This window comes from Loxodonta africana, chromosome 15, assembly GCF_030014295.1.
Source record: "Loxodonta africana isolate mLoxAfr1 chromosome 15, mLoxAfr1.hap2, whole genome shotgun sequence".
NCBI lineage: Eukaryota > Metazoa > Chordata > Mammalia > Proboscidea > Elephantidae > Loxodonta > Loxodonta africana.
Window position 1 is genome coordinate 78,807,204 of NC_087356.1, and position 22,280 is coordinate 78,829,483.

General features: G+C 39.3%; 1 protein-coding gene across 7 annotated transcripts in view; it reads right to left on the reverse strand.

Moving 5' to 3' along the window:
* KMT2A (lysine methyltransferase 2A) overlaps positions 1-22,280 on the reverse strand; it is a 76,866-nt gene that overhangs the window by 29,756 nt on the left and 24,830 nt on the right. For 2 of the 7 annotated variants that reach the window (XM_064268997.1, XM_064268991.1), the window contains 16 exons: positions 21,787-21,856; positions 16,466-19,119; positions 14,808-14,985; positions 13,742-13,976; positions 11,979-12,043; positions 11,183-11,551; positions 10,771-10,844; positions 10,103-10,234; positions 8,913-9,026; positions 5,593-5,739; positions 4,902-4,997; positions 4,554-4,674; positions 3,012-3,134; positions 2,395-2,579; positions 1,136-1,309; positions 277-387 (listed from right to left, as the gene is read on the reverse strand). In XM_064268997.1, the coding sequence (XP_064125067.1) occupies positions 277-387; positions 1,136-1,309; positions 2,395-2,579; positions 3,012-3,134; positions 4,554-4,674; positions 4,902-4,997; positions 5,593-5,739; positions 8,913-9,026; positions 10,103-10,234; positions 10,771-10,844; positions 11,183-11,551; positions 11,979-12,043; positions 13,742-13,976; positions 14,808-14,985; positions 16,466-19,119; positions 21,787-21,856 (4,848 nt within the window). The remainder of the gene's footprint in view (positions 1-276; positions 388-1,135; positions 1,310-2,394; positions 2,580-3,011; positions 3,135-4,553; positions 4,675-4,901; positions 4,998-5,592; positions 5,740-8,912; positions 9,027-10,102; positions 10,235-10,770; positions 10,845-11,182; positions 11,552-11,978; positions 12,044-13,741; positions 13,977-14,807; positions 14,986-16,465; positions 19,120-21,786; positions 21,857-22,280) is intronic. The other 5 variants (XM_064268996.1, XM_064268992.1, XM_064268995.1 and 2 more) reach the window with 3 other exon arrangements.

A 22,280-nucleotide genomic window follows, 5' to 3' on the forward strand; every position in this document is an offset into this window, starting at 1 on the left:
AAAAAATGTAAGCACGTGAGCATTCATTTGGAGACCACATAAAAACCAACAACTTCACACTAGCTTCTCTGTCAATATGAAGATGATTTCAGGAAAAGTCTATGTACTTGGGCAACTCACCAACTTCCTCCCAAAGAATCAGGGGAACAAATTAAACCACAACATGTTTCATCCACATGGCAAAGCAAAAAAGTACAAGAGAAGAAATCTGTTCTATTCACAGGGATAATCACTCATAGATAAGCATTAAGAACATGAACTATTAATATCACTCACCCGAATGAAGAAGGACTTGACCATGCTGTTGGCTTTTTTAATTTCTGGCTGCCCTCCATCTGAATTAATGGCTGCTTGAATGATCTTCACGATATCATCACTGAACTCCAACTGTATACAAAAACAAAGTCTTCATTATTCATAAAACAGCTTACTCTCAGCACTGTTTCCTCTTCTTCCTAAGTCATCCAGCACAGATTCAAGAGAAAACTGACATCTTATATTAACACAGTGTGATTTCTTTCTGGCTGAGGCCTTGGCGATTCAGTCTACTATTAACTTGTGTCAGTCAAGAGATGCCAGGCTAATAAGGCAATAAGGCGAATAAATTAGCTGTATCACAGTAAGTTAGCCAAACAGGCCCACAATTTTTTTATTTGAACTCAAATGAATAAATAAATGGATAGCAAATACAGACAATGGGATACCAGATGATCATTTCCTACACATTCTTATAACCATACAATTAAAAGGCAACCATCTAGAAATGAATAGCCTGCAAAGAAAGATACAATATTCAGGTCTGATTTCAAAAGGGGCCAACTAATTAACTTCCCATTAACATTTTTATCCCCATAAACAGTTTTCTCAGTGCTTCCTCTTAATATAAAAATAATTTTCAGAGAATTCAAATGAAAACTAAATAAATGAGCTATTTTAAGACATTACCTTCCCTATCAAAATCCATCTTCTGAAACACAGAACAAACTCACATATTTTAGCTACCTAAAGCAACATGACATTTCTAAAAATAATACAAGCCATCTTCTGGTTTATTTACACACAGCCTCATCTCCCGAAAGACCCTAAGAAGCTAAACCAGCCCTAGAAATACTGGTGCTTTGTTCTAGAGACATACCACAGATGTGTAGCTCCCTTGGTCCATTTTTCTCTTGACTCCCTCCAGATCTAGAGGCTGCTGATCTTCCTGTTTGCTGACCTCAGTAAGAACTGGTGGGTCAGGCCCTTCTGGGGAGCTGCGAGAGGGTATGCTCTCCTCTGTCTCAGGATTTAAGTCTGGAGGCTTGGCAGCCTGTTGCCAGGAAAGATATGTTTCTTTTATCAACACTGAAAATGAGGCATCCATGCAAATTTTATTAAAATTAATAAATATAGCATTGAGTGATTCAGATTTATAAAACCTAAAGAACATAAAAATAACCAGATTTTTCAAATTACAGAAGTTAAAATAGCCTGTTATCTAATAGATTGGCTAGGCTAATTTAGTAGCTTCGCTTGATAACGTCCGAACCCAGTATGAAGAAATCCAAACTGTGTTCAGTTCTTTTTGAGTAAGATACAGATAACAGTTGAATTTCCTATTCAAAAATGAGTTCTATTAAAAGATAACTCAGCCTAACCCATCGCTGTCAAGTGAATTCAAACTCACAGTGACCCTATATGACAGAGTAGAACTGCCCCATAGGGTTTCCAAGGAGCAGCTGTTAGATTCGAACTGCCGGCCTTTTGGTTAGCGGCCAAGTTCTTAACTACTGTGCCACAAGGGCTCCAACTCTGCCTAGCTGAGATAAAATTATTCATGTGGCTCTTCCAACATTATACCTTATGTTCCCAATAACTACTTTATAGATGTATCATTCACAACTTAAATGGACTAAGAGCTGTGGTTTTCAAACTGTGTCCTGAGAAGCCCTAGGGATTCCCAGAGCCAAAGGGCTCTCTACTAACCATTTTGGTTCAGGCCAGCATTCTCTCTCCTACCTAGATTACTACAACTGCCTTCTAACCACTACTCTTGCCTCCATGCTAAAGTCTGTCTAATTTATCCTTTCCACTTCTGCCAGAATAATTTTTGTCTAAAAAGCAACTGTGATCAGGTTACTCCCTTGGGTAAAGTCTGTCATTTTGGTTCCCCATAGCCTTCAGGGTATAAAGTCCAAATTTCTCATAACAGCAAGAAATTTCTTCAAAAAGACCTTTGAAGGTATGGCCCCTTCCTATTTCTTACCCCAGTAAAGTCCTACTCTTGGTCCAAAAATGTTCCTGATGGCTATGGCCAAAACAGGTAACTCTACAAAACAAAGCAACCCATTCCATTACAAGGTAAACATCAACTGAGACTAAGCTGTCAGAAAACAAAATGAGACTCAGGCTTACCTGCCGGTAGCGTAGCAAGTGACTGGTGGTCCGAGAATTCAACAAGGCTGTCAGAACTTGCTTCAGAGAAATCTGTAGCTCTTTTTCAAGGGCTAGTCGCCACTCTGCAGGGTGCCGCTCAGTACAGTTCACACAAGTGTAGGCCACACTTTCTGGCAGATTAGATAGAATCTCATACATTTCATCTAGGAAAACAAAAACCTACAATGAGAGGTGCTCTGCAGACATGCAAGAGAGACAAAAGAAACTACTCTACTGAGTTTACTATAAAATTGTATGTCAGGAACAGCGTTAAGACTCTAAAATTTCCTAGCAGCTCACATATATTGATCTCCAAAAGGGGCATCATTAATTAACACTAATCCAGGATCTGGTTAGTAAAGAGTCAGTAAATCATGCTACCCACGAAGGACAGCAAATGGATATTTTAAAAGAATGTACTCATGATAAATGAGCATGAACTTAGCCCAATGCCACTTATTCAGGAGACTAGAACATAAACTTAAGAAGACCTCAAACGATAACATTACACTACCATAACTTTAGGTGCATATTGCCTTGGAGGCTGTAAGTGTAGCTGTACTCAGAGAAGGAAATGGTAATAAAAAGACTCCAACCTTCTGTACCTGAAAGATTCTCACATTTGGAATGGACCCAGCGATCACACTTCCCACACTGCATCATCTTACTCTCATAGTCATCATCATCGTAACACTTATCACAGAGAGGACAGAAGTTTCCTGAAAGCAAAGCAAAGTTTCACAAGTGCTTGGGCTCACACGCCAGTGCTTTTAAGGCCCGAGACTTATGTAAGGCACTATGGTCTAACACGCAAGCCACTATATTCTTCCGGAATCACTTAGACTATATGGATGCCAGCATGGACCTACTATGGAATGTTCATGCATCTGCAAAGGGTCAAGATTATTCTGAAATGCTTCATATATGCTGGTACTTCTGCTCTTTAGACCCATTTATAAAAGTCACGAGGTGGGTTTAATAGGAAAAGAATGAAAGAGAACTTTATCTCTCAACATTCCAAAGAAATGTTTAAATATTAAAGAAATGGCAATATGAGAGTAAAAAACAGCTAAACTTTTTCCTTATTCCTAGCGCTTTTACATTAGCTTAAAGAAGCACTTCCAAGTATCTTTTCTATTACTTTTCGCTTAATACCAAACCAAAACCAAACCCACTGCCGTCGAGTCGATTCGGACTCACAGCAGCCCTATAGGACAGAGTAGAACTGCCCCATAGAGTTTCCACGCAGCGCCTGGCGGATCTGAACTGCTGCCTCTTAGTTAGCAGCTGTAGCACTTAACCACTACACCACCAGAGTTTCCCTTCATTTAACAGACTTCTTTAAATTGATTTGCTCATTTTACTTAAATTTTAATAGTGAACTTTATATCATTACTATAGTAAGTCGGGAAACCTTGGTGGCGTAGTGGTTAAGTGCTACGGCTGCTAACCAAAAGGTCAGCAGTTCAAATCCGCCAGGCACTCCTTGGAAACTGTATGGGGCAGTTCTACTCTGTTCTATAGGGTCGCCATGAGTCTGAATCGACTCGATGGCACTGGGTTTGGTTTTTGGTTTATAGTAAGTCAGTAAAATAATGAGTTTACCGTGTTACTCGTTAATTTTTTTTCTAGTGTAACTATTCAAACAAAATGTCTGACCTAGAATCATTCCTGAAACAATCAAATGTACATGTACTACACTTTGAGAAATGCTGGCTTACAGCATTTCACTGTGATTAAAAAAAACCTACTGCCGTCGAGTCAATTCCAACTTATGCCGACCCTACAGGACAGAGTAGAACTGCCCCATAGAGTTTCCAAGAAGCGCCTGGCAGATTCGATCTGCCAACCTCTTGGTTAGCAGCCGTATCACTTAACCACTACGTCACCAGGGTTTCCTCACTGTGATTAGCAGTTATAAAAAGTCCCCTTAATTCTTCCCATACAAGCTACCCAAACATTTCCAGTTGCTATAATTCTCTATGCAAAGGGAAGAGCAAACCCAGGAATTTAGAAAATGCATTCGAAATGATGGGATGTGTAAAATTTTTCATTTCATTCTACTGGAACGTCCAGTTCACCTTCAAAACACCAAGTACAACCTCTACAAGTTGACAAAACTGACTGTTTTGGGGTACCTTTAGCAAAGAGTTTGGCACAATCATGGCACAGCGAGAAATCATGAGACCACTGCGCATCCCACCCTTTGCCTGGAGTGGTGGATCCACAGCTTTTGCAGCGAACACACTTGGTACAGATCTGGAAGAGAAGAAAAGAAATTCAGTAGGAATTTATTTTTAATACCCTTACTTATTAAAGAAAAAATCTTTACTGCAATCTATTTCTAGATCTGACTTCTTCACTGGGATGGCTCGTCCTATTAATTACAGCAAACAGTCATTACACCAACATCCTCAATGGCGAGTTGTGCAGACCCGACAGTCAAAGGACAATTCTTCTTGAAACAGCACAATGTGTGTACTCACCCAAACTTTCTTTTTCTTCGTGGGTTTGGTGGGGTAGTTTGGTCCCAGGCACTCAGGGTGATAGCTGTTTCGGCACTTATTACACTCCAGCAGCTGCTGTAAGAAAATATAACAGCAAAAAGGTGGGCATTACATCACCTTCACTAAATGCCTATTATTTAGTATCTCATTTCACATTTATTTTCAAATAAGTACAAAAAGACAAACTTACTGCCGCTGAGTTGATTTCGACTCGTAGCAACCCTACACGACAGAGTAGAACTGCCCCAAAGGGCTTCCAAGGCTGTAAATCTTTACAGAAGCAGACTGCCACATCGTTCTCCAGTGGAGCACCTGGTGAGTTCAAACTGCCAACCTTTCGGTTAGCAGCTGAGCACTTAACCACCATACCACTGTAGCACATCATTATAACAGTTTGAATTTCCTCATAATTATTTACTCTCAATTAAAGCATAGGGATTTATCTCTGGCCAAAGGCACTCAGCAGTGAGTCTTCTTGTAAAATACACAGGTTTTTTGTTTGTTTTGGTATTTTATTCAATGACATGTTTTCTGCTATATTTCCAAAATTAAAACACAAAAATAGGCAACTGGTTACACCCAATTAATAGACTAATTCAACAGAGAAAAGAATATATATACAAAAATTCTAACAGTAATATTCTCAGTTCCATTATTTAGTTCTTTGTACCTTTGTAGCCTGATGCTGCCTTCCACAAACGTGACAGAACTTGCAACGACGACAACACCAATTTTCCAGCTGGTCCTCCAGAGGGCGCTCGTTCTCCTCTAAACAAAACTTGTGGAAGGGCTCACAACAGACTTGGCAGTAAACAAACTGTAGTAAGGAGACGGGAACACAAAAGTGCATCAAATAACATGTAGCAATATCAACCAAACTCCACCTGTATACTCTGGGTTTTAAGAGTCCAGCAGTATACATTTAATTCAATACATATTTATTAAACAAAGACTATGTAAAAAAGCACAATGTTGGGCACTGCAGGAGATTCAGGGGAGTAAAGTGGTAATTACAGAATTACTTAATCATAATGTAACAAAGTAAAATATATCTGAGATGTAACAGAATGCACTAAGTGCCATAAGAGTTATAAACAAAGAGCTACAGGAACGTAAAGGAGTGGGGCAGAGACAGGTAGCGAGGAGAGGAAGAGAATGGGGTGAGAAGAGGGGGATGGAGAGAGAGACAGGATACGAATAGATTGATCTAAGCTCTACTTCATCTGGTTGGAAGCAGAAACGACATCACGAAAAAGGCAAAGTTTCAGATAGGTCTCCCAGGACTGACAATATGTTCACAAGGGAAACAGGAGAGGGAGTGGACAGAATCTCAGGTACAGGTAAAGGTGTTAAGGCAGCATTCTTGCATTTTACAAACATTTTAATGATTGCCTATTAAGTAGAAGGCAAAGGAGTGTTGTTTCAACTGGTGCAGAGCATGCAATGGGTGCTAAACTGGAAAAAGAAAGAGAAGGGCTATGTCACAGAGGACTAAACTCGGACCAGACCAAACCCAGTGCCACCGAGTGGATTCCGACTCACAGCGACCCTACAGGACAGAGTAGAACTGCCCCACAGAGTTTCCAAGGAGCGCCTGGTGGATCTGAACTACCGACCCTTTCATCAGCAGCCATAGCACTTAACCAGTACGCCACCAGGGTCTCCCATAGAGGACTAGAGATAGGAAAAATCTGTGCTTGGTACAATCGGCTTTTGAAGGTCTTTGTACAATATACTGAACAGTTGTGAGCTCTGGTTTATCCTTCCCATCTCTAACTTTAGAAATCAATTCTTCTTATATTGATAAAAGATTTTCAAAAACTTTAATGAGGATAACCTGAAATTTTCTTCTGCCAGAAAATAATTATTGGGATGACTCATGAAATTTAATTAAGGTCTATAGACAATAGTATTGTATCAATGCTAATTTTCTGATTTTGACAAGAGGTCACGTTAAGGAACTGTCCTTGATTTTAGGAAATTCACATTAAAGTATTTAGAGGCAAAAGGGCATACTGTCGGCAACTTGCTCTCAAATTCTCAGAAAAAAAATCGGTCTACATATAAGATGGTTGTGTATATTTTCTCTCTTAATTTGTAAAATGTGTATACACACATGCACACAGAAAGAAAAGGATAAAGTAAAGGTAGTAAAATATTAACATTTGAGGAATCTAGGTGAAGGGAATATTACTGCAACTTTTTTGTAAATCTGAAATCATTAGCAACATAAAAAGTTATAAAAAAAGATTTGAATGGAGGGAGAATTCATCAAGCACTGGTCATGCTTTAGGTCTGCAGTATGGGCAGTGAGCCATGCATCCTCCAGTTCAGTTTCTACGACTCCTGTAGGATTGCTGTGCACAATATACACAGTTTAAACTAGAGCAATGATACTCGGGGGAAAAAATCTGTTTTATCATAGAAGTTGAAGGACTGGTGCCGGAAAACTAAGTTATTCCCATAGGTGGCAAGGTGTGGATGCGAAGCGTTAGATACTGAGGAAGATATACGGCAGACCCCTGGGACTTGCAGATTGAATATTTTTTGTCTCCATTATATCTGAAACAACACCAGCATTTTAGAACAATGTGCTACTTCTAATAGGCACTAGGAAGTTATCCGCTTAGTGAACAATACCAGGCAATAATTTGTAATTTTGCTAATACATAATTTAAAATTGCAAGCAGGTAGGACTGAGCCTCTGAGCTAGGGAGTGAGTCTCACCATCTGCTCAACATCCAGATTTCAACTTGGCTTTGGTTTTCTTCACCCCCTGTTGAATACACATCTTACGTGATAAATACTAAGCTAAGGAGGTATTTGGGAATTTGAGAATTATAAATTGCAAACTACTGCTACCTATTTAAAATTGTATGTGTGGTTTTTTTTTTTTGGTCCCACTGTAAAAGTAGTACATACTTACTGCAAAAAACTAAAAAAGTTTAAAAAAAAAAGAAAACTATATAGAGAAAAAAAAGTTCACCCATAATCCAACCACACTCAATATTTTGGGGTAAATCCTTCCAGAATTTTTTCTACATGGATATTTTAAAAACATTTTTTCCAAACCAAAATGGAATCACAGTTTACCTACTTTTTTTAATGTGCTGTTTTCACTTAGTGATATAGCACAGACCTCTTTCCACACTGATATGTATCTACATGGCTATACCTTTAGGACTTCGTATTTGCCATTATATGCATATCCTATAATAATTTTAACCAAGGCCCCTACTGACAGACTTTCAGGTGTTTCCAATTTTTTATTATCATGACCAATGCTGAAATAAACCCTTCTTTATGTATACAGATTTGCCAGCCTATCTACATCCTTAAGATAAATACCTGGAGTCGAATTGCTGGGTTAGAGGGTATACTCATTTTAAAGACAATAATGTATTTTCAAATACCCATCCCAGAAAGATTGTAATTAATCTACATTTCCACTAACAGAAAGTCCCCGTTTCCACACTATCCTTATCATCATGCTTTAATTTTTAGTTTTTGGCCATCAGAAGGCTTAATTTTTTATTTCTCACTTTGTGAATTATCTATTCCTGTCCTTTGCCTATTTTTTACTGTCATTCCTTTTTTTTTTTTTTTTTTATTAATTGCTAAGAGCTCTTTAGACAAGGGGGTTTTGGGATACAATATATAAGACAGTCATCAACAGCAGTCCTTTTTCTAGAAGAAAACTATCACTTTATTCTATGTTTAGACATCTAGCAGGAAAATCAAAACTCATAAAGAGTGAATTTAAGCGATGAGACTATTAAACTTTTCACACTCAATGTCTTTGCTACTCTAATAAGAAGCAGACTCTTTGCTGAAATCTCTGAAAAACTTCAAAATCATTGTATTAGCTGGTTTAAACTGGGGTTACTACCTGCTATCCTCAAATAAAACAGAATGTAAGAATTTCTTCCATTCATAGCAAAATAATCTACTATTACGTTTTCTGGGGTACAAAGAAGCAGGATACCTTACCTCGACATGCCCACTGCTGGCACAGAGAAAGCAAACCACCCTAGGTGTTATAGGAATGGAGGTCAAGATACCCAAGCCTCCCATCTCCCACACATTCTCTGCTTCACAGTCCTCCTGTGGAGAGAGGGAGAAAGATCATCTATGAAAGCTTTACAATGATATAACTTTGGATAGAAAGTAAGGACCGAAACCCATTGCCGTGAGTCAATTCTGACTCACGGTGACCCTATACAAAAAGTATAAAATTCAGATGTCTATGTAATGATTCACATCCTCTTTCAAGTGACTAGGATGGAGGCCTGGTTTATGAAGAAGCTGGGGGTGGCAGTGGGGTTGGGGAGAACATTTAACAACTTGGGGACCAGTCAGGGGAATCCCATTATTTCTGTTTTACATGAGGAACCCTAGAGCAGCCAGCTGAGGCTCTCTAGTTTAATAAAAATCATGGAAAGAGTCTTATGAAGACTCTTTATAAGCGTTAATGGGGATTTTATCAGCTTATTCTAGTTGCAGTTTCCAATTTTTAAAAAATGTTCAGGCAATCTTTTCCACCTTCCCAAAATCCTAATTCTTGTAGATTCATTAGTGTTGAACCAATGCTTTTTCGTGTCATAATTCTTTGTGTATGCATTCTTTTCAGATGTATTAAACAAATTACAACAAAGCCCCCCCCCCAAAAGCATAAAATTAATAGTGACACCAAAAATGTCAAGAGTATTTCATTTTTGGTGAGTTCAAAAATAACTGCTATCTTAAAAAAATTTAATCTCCCACACAAACTATTAAAAGGCTTGCCTGCTCGTTTAATTCTTTTTAAATTTACTGCAAAAATGTAGTGGGATTGCATTTCTCTTAAGAGTTTTGCTGATTCAAGCAATCATTATGGTTTGCTGATTTCTATGTGAATGAATTATTTCCTCAATACTGTTCTCACCTAAATACAACTATTGCCCAGGACGGGTAGCCATGTTTCAGAGCTTATATTCTCCAGGCAGTTCAGAAACCATGCCTTCCCAACACTGACCAAAGCTCTAACGTGCCTGAAGGCACGTACTAACAGCAGTTCTTATCCATTCCTCCCTCCTTGCTTAGTGCTGACTTCCCTTTTTTTCAATAACTTCAGTGACATCATTTTCCTTATTTAAAGTCCATGACATTCAATATACTATATGGTCACTTAACACCTTTACCTTAAAGTCCACTCTGATCCTGTGGACTCCATCTGCTGGGATTTTTTGCTTAGAACTAGTGCCATTGGAGAGAGTGCTGAGGATATTCAAAGTGCCTGCATTCTCCTGCTTATTGACTGGAGGTGGTTTTTCCTAAGGAGACACAAGATGGCTAAAGAACAAAAGCCCATCCCACTAGCCTTCATATTTGCAACAGACAATAAAGCAAATAGTATCTTATTAATACATCTGAAAAGGTTTCCAACTTAAGTATCCTATAGCAACAGAGAAGGGATCTTCAGAAAATTCTTAAGGACTTTTCTCTCTCTACCCATAATAAAAAAAATAGACACAAGGAAGCGGGATTGTTAGAGACAGTATTACCAAAGGATATTATGGGTAAAAATACAACTATGCCAAGCGGCCTGCAGTATAAGCACATTCTTGAGCTAGAACATATAGAGTCTTAAAGGCAAAGCAATGAGGGGAAAGAGACAAAAAAACAAATGTCTGGCTAAAGCTGAAACCTGAATTTTGTTGATTAATTTGAAGAAATTCCACTGCTATCTACATGAAAGCAGGATTGCGGTTTCATTCACTCAATCACGTAAACATCAAGGAAAAGGCTATTTTTCTACAGAATAGAATAACATCCTTAGGAAAGGGCAGAGAAACAAAGGTCTCCTCACCTTTTCTTTTGGTTTTTGTTTTACAGGGATACTTGGGCGGGGAGCCACTTTCTTCTGCTTGCTTTGCTCTGGACCTAAAAAATTGAAAACAAATTTAAGTCAGATGCTACGGAACTTCCAGTCGATGCTAAATAACAATGGCTGCTTTAGCAATGATCGACCTGTGAAGAAAGGTGCTTTAGGGGGAAAAAAAAACTATTTAAACTCGAGGGTATGAATAGGAAATTAAGACAATAGCTCCAATTTGACAGGTGTTTTACTTCTATTTATTTATTATTACTTCATAGTTAAAAAGAGAGCTAATTTTCTTGAGCCCAAGGCTTAACATTATACATTTCAGGTTTCCAAAGCCTGTTTGTTTCAGACATCAGCGCTTTTCCGCTGGGACGTCCTTCTGGCCTTCCTCACTCACCTGATTCCGGCGGTGGAGGCTGCTTTTTCTTGGGCTCACTAGGAGTGGACCTGGGAACTTCTTTTTTCAGTGGTCCTGTGCTTGGCGGCTGTGGGGGGGTAACTGGTGCTGGCTGAGAGACCTGTTTGCTGGACTTCCTGGAAGCTGGGGTGGTGACTTGTTTGGATTCGGGCCCTGGGACAGACATACTTCCATCTTCACTCTTCTCCTCAGTGGGCTTTCGTGGGGGAGGCTCACTGCCGCTCTTCTTTGGGGCAGGATCCTCTCTTGTTGATGGGGTAGGTTTCTGACTGGAGTCCACTACGTTCTTCACAACATTGCTCTCTTTCTTTTCACTGGTCTTAGACTTTTTCTCTTTCTTTTTCACAGCTAGGAAAAACAAACAAACAAGAAAAGATCATCTACCCCATAAGTAACAGAAAAATTTCATTTAAAATAGAAGCACAGGAATGTAATATAATGTTATTTCCAGTTTCCTGAGGCTAAAGTTGGTGCTGAGAGGCTCAAGAAAGTTAATGCCAAATCGATCTGGTGAAATAGGTATACGTCCACTGGTCACGGAAACGGAACACTCTAAATTTTACATGAATTAAAAAAACTCTTTATTATGGAAATTTTCAAACATACTCCAAAATAAAGGGAGTAGTAAAATGAACTGCCATGCACCTATCACCTAGCTTCAGAAACCATCGACTTCCTGGGAAAGAGCAGTATGTTTTAAAAAACGAGTGTTCTCTTTACATTGGATGTCCACAACTCTACGGCATTAAAGCAAAAAGCATTTTTACCACACTACCTTTAGCTTGTTTCTGAAGGTAGGCTTTCGAAGGCATCCACTGTAGATTCTGGCATTTTCTCATCCTAGGATAACAAGGATAAGCCATAAAATAAATTACATTTAGAAGGAAGAGTCTGAAACAAGTGTGAATTTAACAGTTGAAAAAGGAGACAGCTCATTATTCAGATTAAATCTGAGACTTTGATCCTTGGATCAGCTCTTTTGCCTACCTTTAGTCTAAAAGGAGCAAACATCAAACTGTTTTTCAAATCGGAGTCATATTTCCTGTAACCAGTCCTGACCACGAAAGTCTAGTACCACACAATGGTCGTCAGGATTTTCTGTGGTCCAGTCAGCACTTGTTCCCTTATGATGAATATTCACATAAGAACCTGAATGCAGAATGGACTCAAATTGCCCAACGAGTCCTTTGTTTGCCACTACTGGACTACAGTCCTACCTCATAGATTTCATGTGTATTTCACCCCTCACTTTATATTTAGTGAGACTCAATTTAAAGCCTAAAAATTGAACTGAAAAAAAAAAAAAAAATGCACTGAATCCACTTCAACTCTAAATTTAGCACACTTTTATCTTGCTCACATGTACCTTTTTGCTGATCTGTGAATTGCCTTACTTCTTCCCACTGAAGGGACTGAGACAAGATTCTCGCTTAAGGCCACATAAAGCCAAAACACATAATTAGTAAACGTCTGCCTTGAGCACTGTGCTCTTTTAAAGAACTATCTAGCGGTATACGGGATCACGCTGACAACAGCAAACTTAAAACATCAGAGAGGAAGCTTAAGGGATGGTGGGTTTATGTTAACGGGGAGGAAAATTAAGAAAACGAAGGTGAGAATGATTGCACAACTTGAAGAATGTAATCAACGTCACTGAATCGCACACGTAAAAATTGAACTGCTATATGTTTTGCTGTGTATATTTTCAACAAAGACAAAAAATTGAATAATTAAAAAAAAACCCCAAAGCACAGAACTACTTATTGTTTCCTAGAAGCTGTTTCCCCTGAAGTAAATAACAGTATTTCTCCCAACTATGCTTTCTAAATCCCTTTCATGTCCATTCGTTCAGCGGGTATCTACTGATTGATAACATCTACTCCTGTGCCAGGCACTATGTGAGATGCCGCATCACCAAAACTTCTGCGTATGCAGCTCTCTTGATCCATTTTTAAACAAATCACCCCAGGTGGCAGAAAGAACACCCACAAACTGACTATAACATGGGGGAGGAAAGGTAAAACAATAAAAAATTCCATGTCAAGTGACAATATGCACGAAAATATTTTGGAAGAATACTGAGAGGGCAGAGCAGCTTATGTAAGATATTTTTAATATATTCTGGAAGCCACACAGATAAAAAGGACTTATTAGTCGACCCAAAAAATATGTCTAAATTTGTCAGTTTTTAAGTAGAAGCCCTCCAGAGCCACACTGTCCAATATAATAAAACTAAAATTAAACCAAATTTAAAATTTAGTCTCTCAGTCACACTAACCACATTCCAAGCTCTCAACAGCCACATCTGGCTACATTTCCATCAATGCAGAAAGTTCTATTGAACAGCACTGTTCCAGAATATTTCTTATTTAAGCATAGCCCAAACCTAGCCACATCAAAACATCCAGCCCTGCAACTAGCAATTTCAGGAAATTCAATACACCATATTCAGTATTCTGATGCATCTCTGCAACGAACCAGGGATAAATAACCTTCATGGCGGAGAGGGCAACACCTCAGAGTAAGACACCCACTCACTTGCAGCACTGCTTCTTTATATTGCGGCCACCAAACTTGGGCTTGTCTAAGCAATTAGTACAAACACCACAGTCCTCAGGCACCTGGCAGCCAGAACACTGCCCACACCGCCTTGATCGCCGTCCTTTCTTTACTGGAGGTTCCTGAGGCGCCTTGTTTCTGGTGACAGGTTTAATTGGTTTGATGGGTGGAGCAAGAGGTTCAGCATCTTCTGAGCCAGCAACTGATGACTTGTCTGTCAAAAGAATGTGCCATTAGTTCTGAGGGAGTATCTCTAATCCCTCCTTGAGAGCAGAGAGGGAGAACCTCAAGACCTGTTTGTATTATTCTATACGTTCAAACCTTGTTTTAATTGGGACTCCAAAATGAAATACATTGTAATAAAATATTCATATGCAGCAACACTCAGAAGCCTGAGTGTTCACCTGAAAACTCCGATGTGTGTTTTAATTATTTAAATGTTTTAGAATGCATATTACTTGCAGTTTGATGAAAGCAAAAATCTGAACACAGAAAACAAAGCACAGTCTAACCTAAAATCAAGAATATGAACTGAATGCCTCTAGAAGTTCTCTAGACCTCTAAATTCTATATGAGCAGCTACCCAGCATTTCAGAACTATATGGTGGCCATGAGAACGTACCTCACAGCCCTCCAACTACAGGACGCGTAACTAACCAAGGGCCCCAGCTGCTGCACAACAGGGAAACTAAGATAGGCCTATTCCTGACACAAGGCTCCTCTGACAACCAGTTTTGGCTTAAGGGCTCCCCAGTGGCCTTGCTAAACCTTCTTTCCACTGCATGACAATCTGGAATGCTTCCACCCAATCTTCCTTCCCTCAGGGCAGACTTGTAACACAGTCTGAAAGGTCCCCACCCCTCATCGGCTCTCACAGGTATTTTCTCTAATAAAATCCTTGCACATTTAATCTTATCTCGCCATCTGCTTTTCGGAGGACCCAGACTAATATATATTGTTATGAAGAACCTACTGGGCATCCCTGAATGATCGGCAAACAAATCAAATGTCTGCTCAGACTCCAAGGCCGCCATCTCTAACCTACCGTCATTCCCCATGGAAGACAGAATCTTTTCCCGTTCTTCCCATGGTAAGGCACTCAGGGTGGGCATGTCATCAGGAAATACAGCTCGTTTTCGGCCAAGGGCAACAGCAGCTCTTCTGCAGACATGTTTAATCCGGGGTCCTCGCACAGAAGTCTCTGATGAATCGCTTTCTTGACCCTGAATACAAGGTAAGCAAATAACAAACAATAAAACCATACATGTTGCAATATAATTAAATGAAGCCAAGGCATAGCTGGTTAACTTATCATGATCTAGAATCAAAACCACACTACACTAGTACATACCAGCTGATTGGCCATATCAATACAGCAAAAGCAATTATTTCTGTATCCTAAAATTGGCAGCAAATAAGGCTTCTAATTAAAAGAAAACAACTACGCTTTTACTTCCAATTACATACTTCTTACAATTCCCCTCAAAATTCAAGCTGCCAATCTACATCATCAAAAAGTTCAGTCTGGTATAAACAGGGCTTATCTAACCACAGGCTATGTCTTACATTTTCCTCAACAACAGAGAAGGGGAAAGGACCTATCAATGGGAGTATAAAAGGTCATGCCCCATATTTTAAAGAGCTGCTGCTCCTATTACTATGAGGCTAACCAAAACACACCCAAAGAAAAACATCTCTCAACTGGTGGATCTACTACATGCAAACATAGCCTAGGCCAAATGACATTAAAAACCTAAGTTTGTGGCCACATGATATGTTGGTATAAATACACATTTATTACATGAGCATTTTTTAAAAGTACCTAAAAATCGGTGCATTTTCCCAGAAAACTCTAATGCCTAGCTCTGCTAAGGCCACATTGTTCTTTGAAAAAAATCTGTCTTAACTTACTGACTTCTTAGATAACTATCAACTTAACTAACTAACTTCTACAGCTTTCCTGTCTCCCAGCTTCTAAGGGCTTGCATTTTGGTATTCTGCAAATACCTATTACCTAGTGCTCTCATCACTCCCTAATCAGAGGAAGAGAATGTTTCCCTCCAGTTTTCTATTTTATCAGGGATAATAAAACAATCTGACCATAACAATAACCAAAACCTAAAACCCAATACCATTGAGTTGGTTCCTACTCATACCAACTCAACCGGACAGAGGAGAACTGCCCCATAGGGTTTCCAGGCTGTAAATCTTTATGGAAGCAGACTGCCACGTCTTTCTCCCGATGAGTGGCTGGTGGGTTGGAACTGCCGACTTTTTGGTTAGCAGCAGAGTGCTTTTAACCACTGCACAACAAAACACCTTCTAAATTAAATCATAGATTTCATTACACCAAGCCCATTAAGTACAAACAGCTCAGCATCCTCTATAATATGACCCTGACCTACCTTCAGTCTTCAGTCACCGCTTTCCTGTGTGTACCAATCCAGCTACTCCCTGTTCCTCAAGCATGTTTTACTTTTCCACCTCTACCCACACTGTTCCCTCTACTTACAATGTTCTCCCCTGGCATTTTCTACCTATCAAAACCCTACTGGTCCCTAAAGGACCACTGCAAATGCCATTATCTCCATTGTACTTTTCCTAATCCCCATAACTGGATGTAACTGAAACACTTAGCCTAGGACTTGCCCATAAAAGAAACTCAGTAAACTTGACTTTAATACGCAAGGTAGAAAATATTACCTGTGCTTTGGGTTGGTCAGTTTGCTTAAGACTCTTACTCTTCTCAATCTTGCAGAGCTGGGCTTTGGCCTTTTTTAGGAGGCTGGCAACCCTCTTGTCAGTCATTGGAAGCTTGTCTGCCTGAGCCAACATGGAGCCTATGGAGGAAGTGGAATGTTTAACAGTGCTAGATGAAGGAGTGGAAAGGCAGAGGGTTTTCTCCTTCTCCAGGGATGGGGCAGTTGGGCCGAGGTCCAAGTTGGTTTTTTCCAGATTTCCTCTCCCTTTCTTTATAAGTATTTTGGTTTTGACAGCTGTTGTATCCCCAAGAGTCACAGAAGCAATATCAGTCCCAGAATCAAGTGATGAAGACTTCTTCCGCCCTGTTGTTTTTTTGGCAGAAGATGAAGTGGCAACATCTTCACCAACAAGAACCTTCTCTTTGGAAACCCTACCCACAGGATACAAAGCAGGACTACTCTGAATTTCTGATCCCTTTTTTCTTTTCTCTTTCCTTGACTCCCGCTTATTTTCTTTTTCTCTCTCCCGGTCTCTCTCTCTACTCTTGTCCTTCTCCACGCTCTTATCAGCATCTCGATCTTTGGACAGTTCCTCAGGGGCCTTGTCTTTATTTCTCCCTCTTTCCGTCTGAGAGCCTGGGGTAAACCAAGGGAAGAGAGGAGTAGGACTGCTTGATGAAAATGGCTCTGCTGGAGCACTAGTCTGCTTCCTTGGTCTCTGATTTTTCTCTGCAGATTCCCCAGACTGAGTCAGGGAATGAGAAGGGAAAGTAAAAGTTGGGTTTAAGGCACTAGTGGCAAGAGGACTAACAGAAATGCTTAATGAGGAAGAGACAGAAGACGGTGGGGTGAGAGGTGATAGCTCAGAAGTACTAAGCCTTCCACTTCTTGTCCTCATGGAGTGAGAAGGAGATCTTGGTTCAGATCGAATAGGGCTAAACACTTTTCTTTTCCTTTTTCTATTAGATACTCCTGAAGATGTTCCAGCAGAATTTCGATTACCAGGCAAGGTTACAGACTCAAATATTCTAGAGTGAGCCTCACTTGGAGTAAATCTTGGAGCTCTCAGAAGAGGGCTCCTTTTGTGCATATCAAACCTAGTTCCAGAATGGAGTGGTGAAAACAATCGGGCTGAAGCAGCAGTACCAGATGTAGAAAAACCAGATGCGAAGCCAACATCCTCAGGAGTCAGCGGAGGGGGTCGGAAATTATCAAATATGGGTTTGCGAATGAGACCTTCTTTGGCATACTTTGCTGAGGAAAAGTATTGTGGCTCTGACCTAGAATGCTTCAAAGAAGTCCACCTAAATGTTGGTTCTCGCAAAATAGATTTTCGCTTCTCTTGCATGGGAGCAGCAGAAGCAGGCAAAAATGGTGATGCTAAGGGGATTGTTGGAGGCATAAGCCAAGGTGTGTGGTCAGAGATACTGGAGGCTGGCTGCAGTGGTGGGGGTGGAGTGAGCAGAGGTGGAGGTGGAGAGGAGGAGGTCTGCTGCTGGGGGGCGCTTTGTAGAGTCGATAATTTTTTAGTTGTTCTAGATCCAAAACTTCTTTCTGACACTGAATACCTTCTGCTTCTCCTATCGTTACTATCATTTTCTGGGGACTGGGAAATAGGCAGTGGAGTATGAACTTCAGGGGTGTTGCTCCGCTCTTCAGGAAGTACCTGAATCTCCTCAGAGGCCTGAGAGTCTGTGGAGGTATCGACACTGGGGCTACTAGATCGGGAGGAATCAGAGGACAGCTGAGAGGAGTGCTGAGAAGCTGCGCTTGACTTTTCAGAAGATCCACAGGATGCGGCACTGAATCTACTGTTCGGGGTAGACTCGAGTCGGGCGATTTTAATCGGTGGGTCATAGTCCTCATCCTCTATAAATCGACGAGGGGTTTTAATGATCCGTGAGGAGATAGCACTGACAACAGGCATGATGAACTGTCGAATATTTTTGACCTGTGTTTTCACTTTTCTTCCTTGCAGCTGAGCTGCTTCTTTTTCAATTTTCTTTTGAGCCCCCTTTTTTGCCCTTTGCAAGAGTTGCTTAGCAATTGTTGCATCTGTCCTTTTTGAAGAAGGAATAATCCTAACTGGCTTAATCCTTCGAGGGCTTTGTCTGACAACTGTCTTATCTTCTTTTGTAAGCGGAGGTGTACCTTCCTTGTCTTTCCGGACCTTCTGAGGCTTCTCCAGTTCAGAGTTAATGAGGAGACCTGAAGGGGTCTTTACCCTCTCTGTTGATGGAGGCCTTCCTCGCCGGCGTACAATCTGCACCCCCTTCCTTCCTATTTGAAGCTTCCCTGTCTTAAATTTAGACTTGAGAGGAGAGAGTTTACCTGCTCTTAATTTTTTAATCTTTGTGGCTTGCTGAAATGTAGCAGAAGGTGTCCGTTTAATTTTTTTCAGGCTATCTTCTTTATTTCCCTTTGGTAACTCTGAAATGTCCTTTCCGTGTGTTATTTTGATTTTTACTCCAGGGAAGGTGGGAGGTCTTCCTCTCTTCTTTTCTATACTTTTAGAATCTTTCTTCTTGATTTTATCTCCAGATTTGGTCTCTGATTTATTTAGAGGGGAAAATACAGCTGGATCTGAGAGGATAGCTGAATTTCGGTCAGAGCCACTTCTAGGTCTCCCACGAGGTTTTCGAGGACTAGTTTTAACTGTGTATAGAAATTAAACAATGAAGAGCATATATTTAGCTGTATGGTTCAGGTCTTAACTAAGCTGAATATAATTTAGCACAAGCCATTTTGTACTGAACTCTACTTGGGTCTAATGAGGCAATAAAACATCTTATGTTTGGATTCTTTTCACCAAAAACTTATCTCAAAGAAATCAAGTAAATAACACTCTACTTAAAAGAATGTTTATTTACTTTTTTGATATGCAAATCAATGCAATAATAAAGATTTTTAATTGAGTAATTAATCTACAAAACTGATTCTGCAACTTTAGCTGAGCAAGAAGTTTTTTCTGAATTGAAAATAATACATATTTAGAAAAAAAATCTGTGCTACCTTTCCATATCTAGCCACCAAGATTAACATTTAAGAACATGAGAACATATTTATAGTAAGTCATCGTACCACTTGAATTCAGAATTTTGGCTTTGAATAAATTTGAACAAGGAGCTATGTAGCTTCAATCAATAATATATCAACTCCCATAGGAAAAGGATCTTGGGCAGCTTGGCCTCTTGTATTTCCAATCTGTTTTACCAAAGTGCAAAGAAAGTTTTACTGAATAGAAAAGTTCATGAGAGATCAGAATAAGTTCATTGGGCTCTACAGCATGTGAACTCATCAGGGAAGTGACATGATGTGCTCATTAGTCTCCACTCCTACCTACAGGTCCTTGAAGTAGTTAGCCCAAATTACAGAATTGATTTCTAGCCCAAATTACAGAAGCGATTTCAACTTACTAGACGTCAAGAGTGAATTGACAATTTACTAAATCAGATCTCTTCTACTCCAAATAAAAGGAATTTTCCAATTTATAAATCAGCTGTTTAACAAGAGATTTAAAACAAGACTTTCCATAAAACGTTTTGTATAATTTTTTTTTAAGTATTACGCGTGCCCGTTCTATCATATCTTCTCTTCCCTCTTTACTTTTCAATGTTTCATGATTCACTGTTGTTCTGAAATGAACATCTCCCCTAACAGACACCAAAAGAGATTTATGCCTTTATGATGGCTATTTAGACTAAAGAACCAACCTCCTAACAAAACAGAAATCAACCCAGGTCTTATCGATGAGCTTTCTAAATATAAAGGCTTTCCTCATCAATTATGAGATTTCCCAAATAGATTAAGGATTCACAAATCCATTCTAATTACAACAAAAGTAATGGGCTAGGAGACAGCACAGAAACTATGGTTCATTTCTTAAATAATAAAGCATATTCAGATGGTTTCAATTTTATAAAAATGAGACAACATTCAAGGTAGACCGACAACCAAGAAAAAAAACTTAAGAAAAAACCATCATGAAAAACTTGTCAATTAACAAAATGAATCTCCTAGTCAGAAGCGCATCACAAGGTTCCTTGTCATTGTAGTAGACCTGAACCTGGCCACTCAGAGGGCTTTATCAATTCTGAAAACCTCTCTTATCCAACCTTTAAAAGAAGCATTTGGTGGATAATTAGAAAAAGCAGAACAGAGTTCCAGTTCTGCTACTAACTTTCATAATCCACTACATTCAAAGAACTCACAAATCAGCTATAAGTAAGTGCTCATCATATATTTTCTGTCATCTATAAATGAAGGGTTAGACCAGATGATCCCTAAAGCCACTTTCTGACATGAAGTTTTAAAATTTCATCACATCTTAAAGAGAACATTGCTACTGTCTAAACAGCACAAATACTGTTTATTGGCTAATGCCGCCCAACTAGAGTGGCAATACCACCACAATTTGGGAAAAGAAAAATTGTCAACTTACATGTTCGAATTAGATTACTATAAAAAATATATATATATACATATAACATATGATGATACTTTTCGAATGAAATCCAAATGCTAGCAAACATCAGAAACTAAGTCAATGTCAAAGAGCAAAAGCACAGCTAACAATGTTCAACACGATTATTTCTCCCTGTAAAGTTAAAGAAGTCCAAACGGCAGCACAGATGGGGAGGATATTTTCCACCAAAAGGGCTCTAGTCCTTTCCTACACAGAACCAAATTCTGCAAACCATTAAATGTTATTTCCACTGAGAATCTTCTCTTAGGAAACTGCTTGTAAGTCCAGAATTTCAAGACATTCTTGTTATTTTGTTGATGAGAACAATGACAAATACTGCTAACAAATGGCAACAATCCCATTATCATTTTTATTTTCTTTATTTAAAACAGCCTTTCAAAAGATCAGGTAAACAGTTTCATATAATGCCAACGTTTTGTTCTTAGTTCTTTGAAAATAGTAGACCAAATTTCCTCTGTAAAAAATAATGGCTGAATTATTCCCAAAGGCACATATGCCACCTTATAATGTAAAATATGTAACTCCGGGGATAGTTTTAATAAGTTATCTTCAGCTTGCCCACCAAGTTTCCCAATCATTCAGTGGAAACCTACCTCCCATGATACAAGTGGTTGCCAGAGAAATACACCAAAGAATAAACCAAATGTGGCCTGACAAAGAGTCCCACAGAGAAGTCCAATTCATAAGTCATTTCCTATTTAGTGTGAGGGAAAGAGAATCATGTACAAAAACCCCCAGTATCTTAGATCATCCTTTGCATGCAAAGAAGGCAAGGGGAAGTCACAAATCACCTCACAAATAAAACGTGAAGGCATCACGAGCGTAACTGGCCATACCTGAAGGAGACCTTGTGGGACTTCGCACTCTGACTTCTTCATCTGAGCCAAAACCTAAGAACTGCTCATCCTACAACAAAGGAAAATTATTTTAAAATCAGAAGCAAAAATACTAATCTGAACATACCCCAAAGAAATGCCCAGAGGGGACACAAGTGAATCTGGAAAACTGGCCTCTATATATTAATCATCATCATTCAAATGGATGCTATAAAATAAATTGACCCAGCCATACAGCTTCATTATGGACAAACAGGAGCTGTGAATAACTGAACAATGCATTGGAATGTCATCTTTGGTGCATCGTACACAGGGTGTAGTCCTAAATTTCAAAGTAGGTACAGCCCAAAACAATTAAACAATGACTTAAATTTAGGTAAGCAAATCAGTACAGTGGCAGAATTACACAGCCCCAATAAAACAAACATGCTTTTCAACAAATATTAAGTCTACAGACATCACAAATAACATAAACAATATCATAATCTATTGCC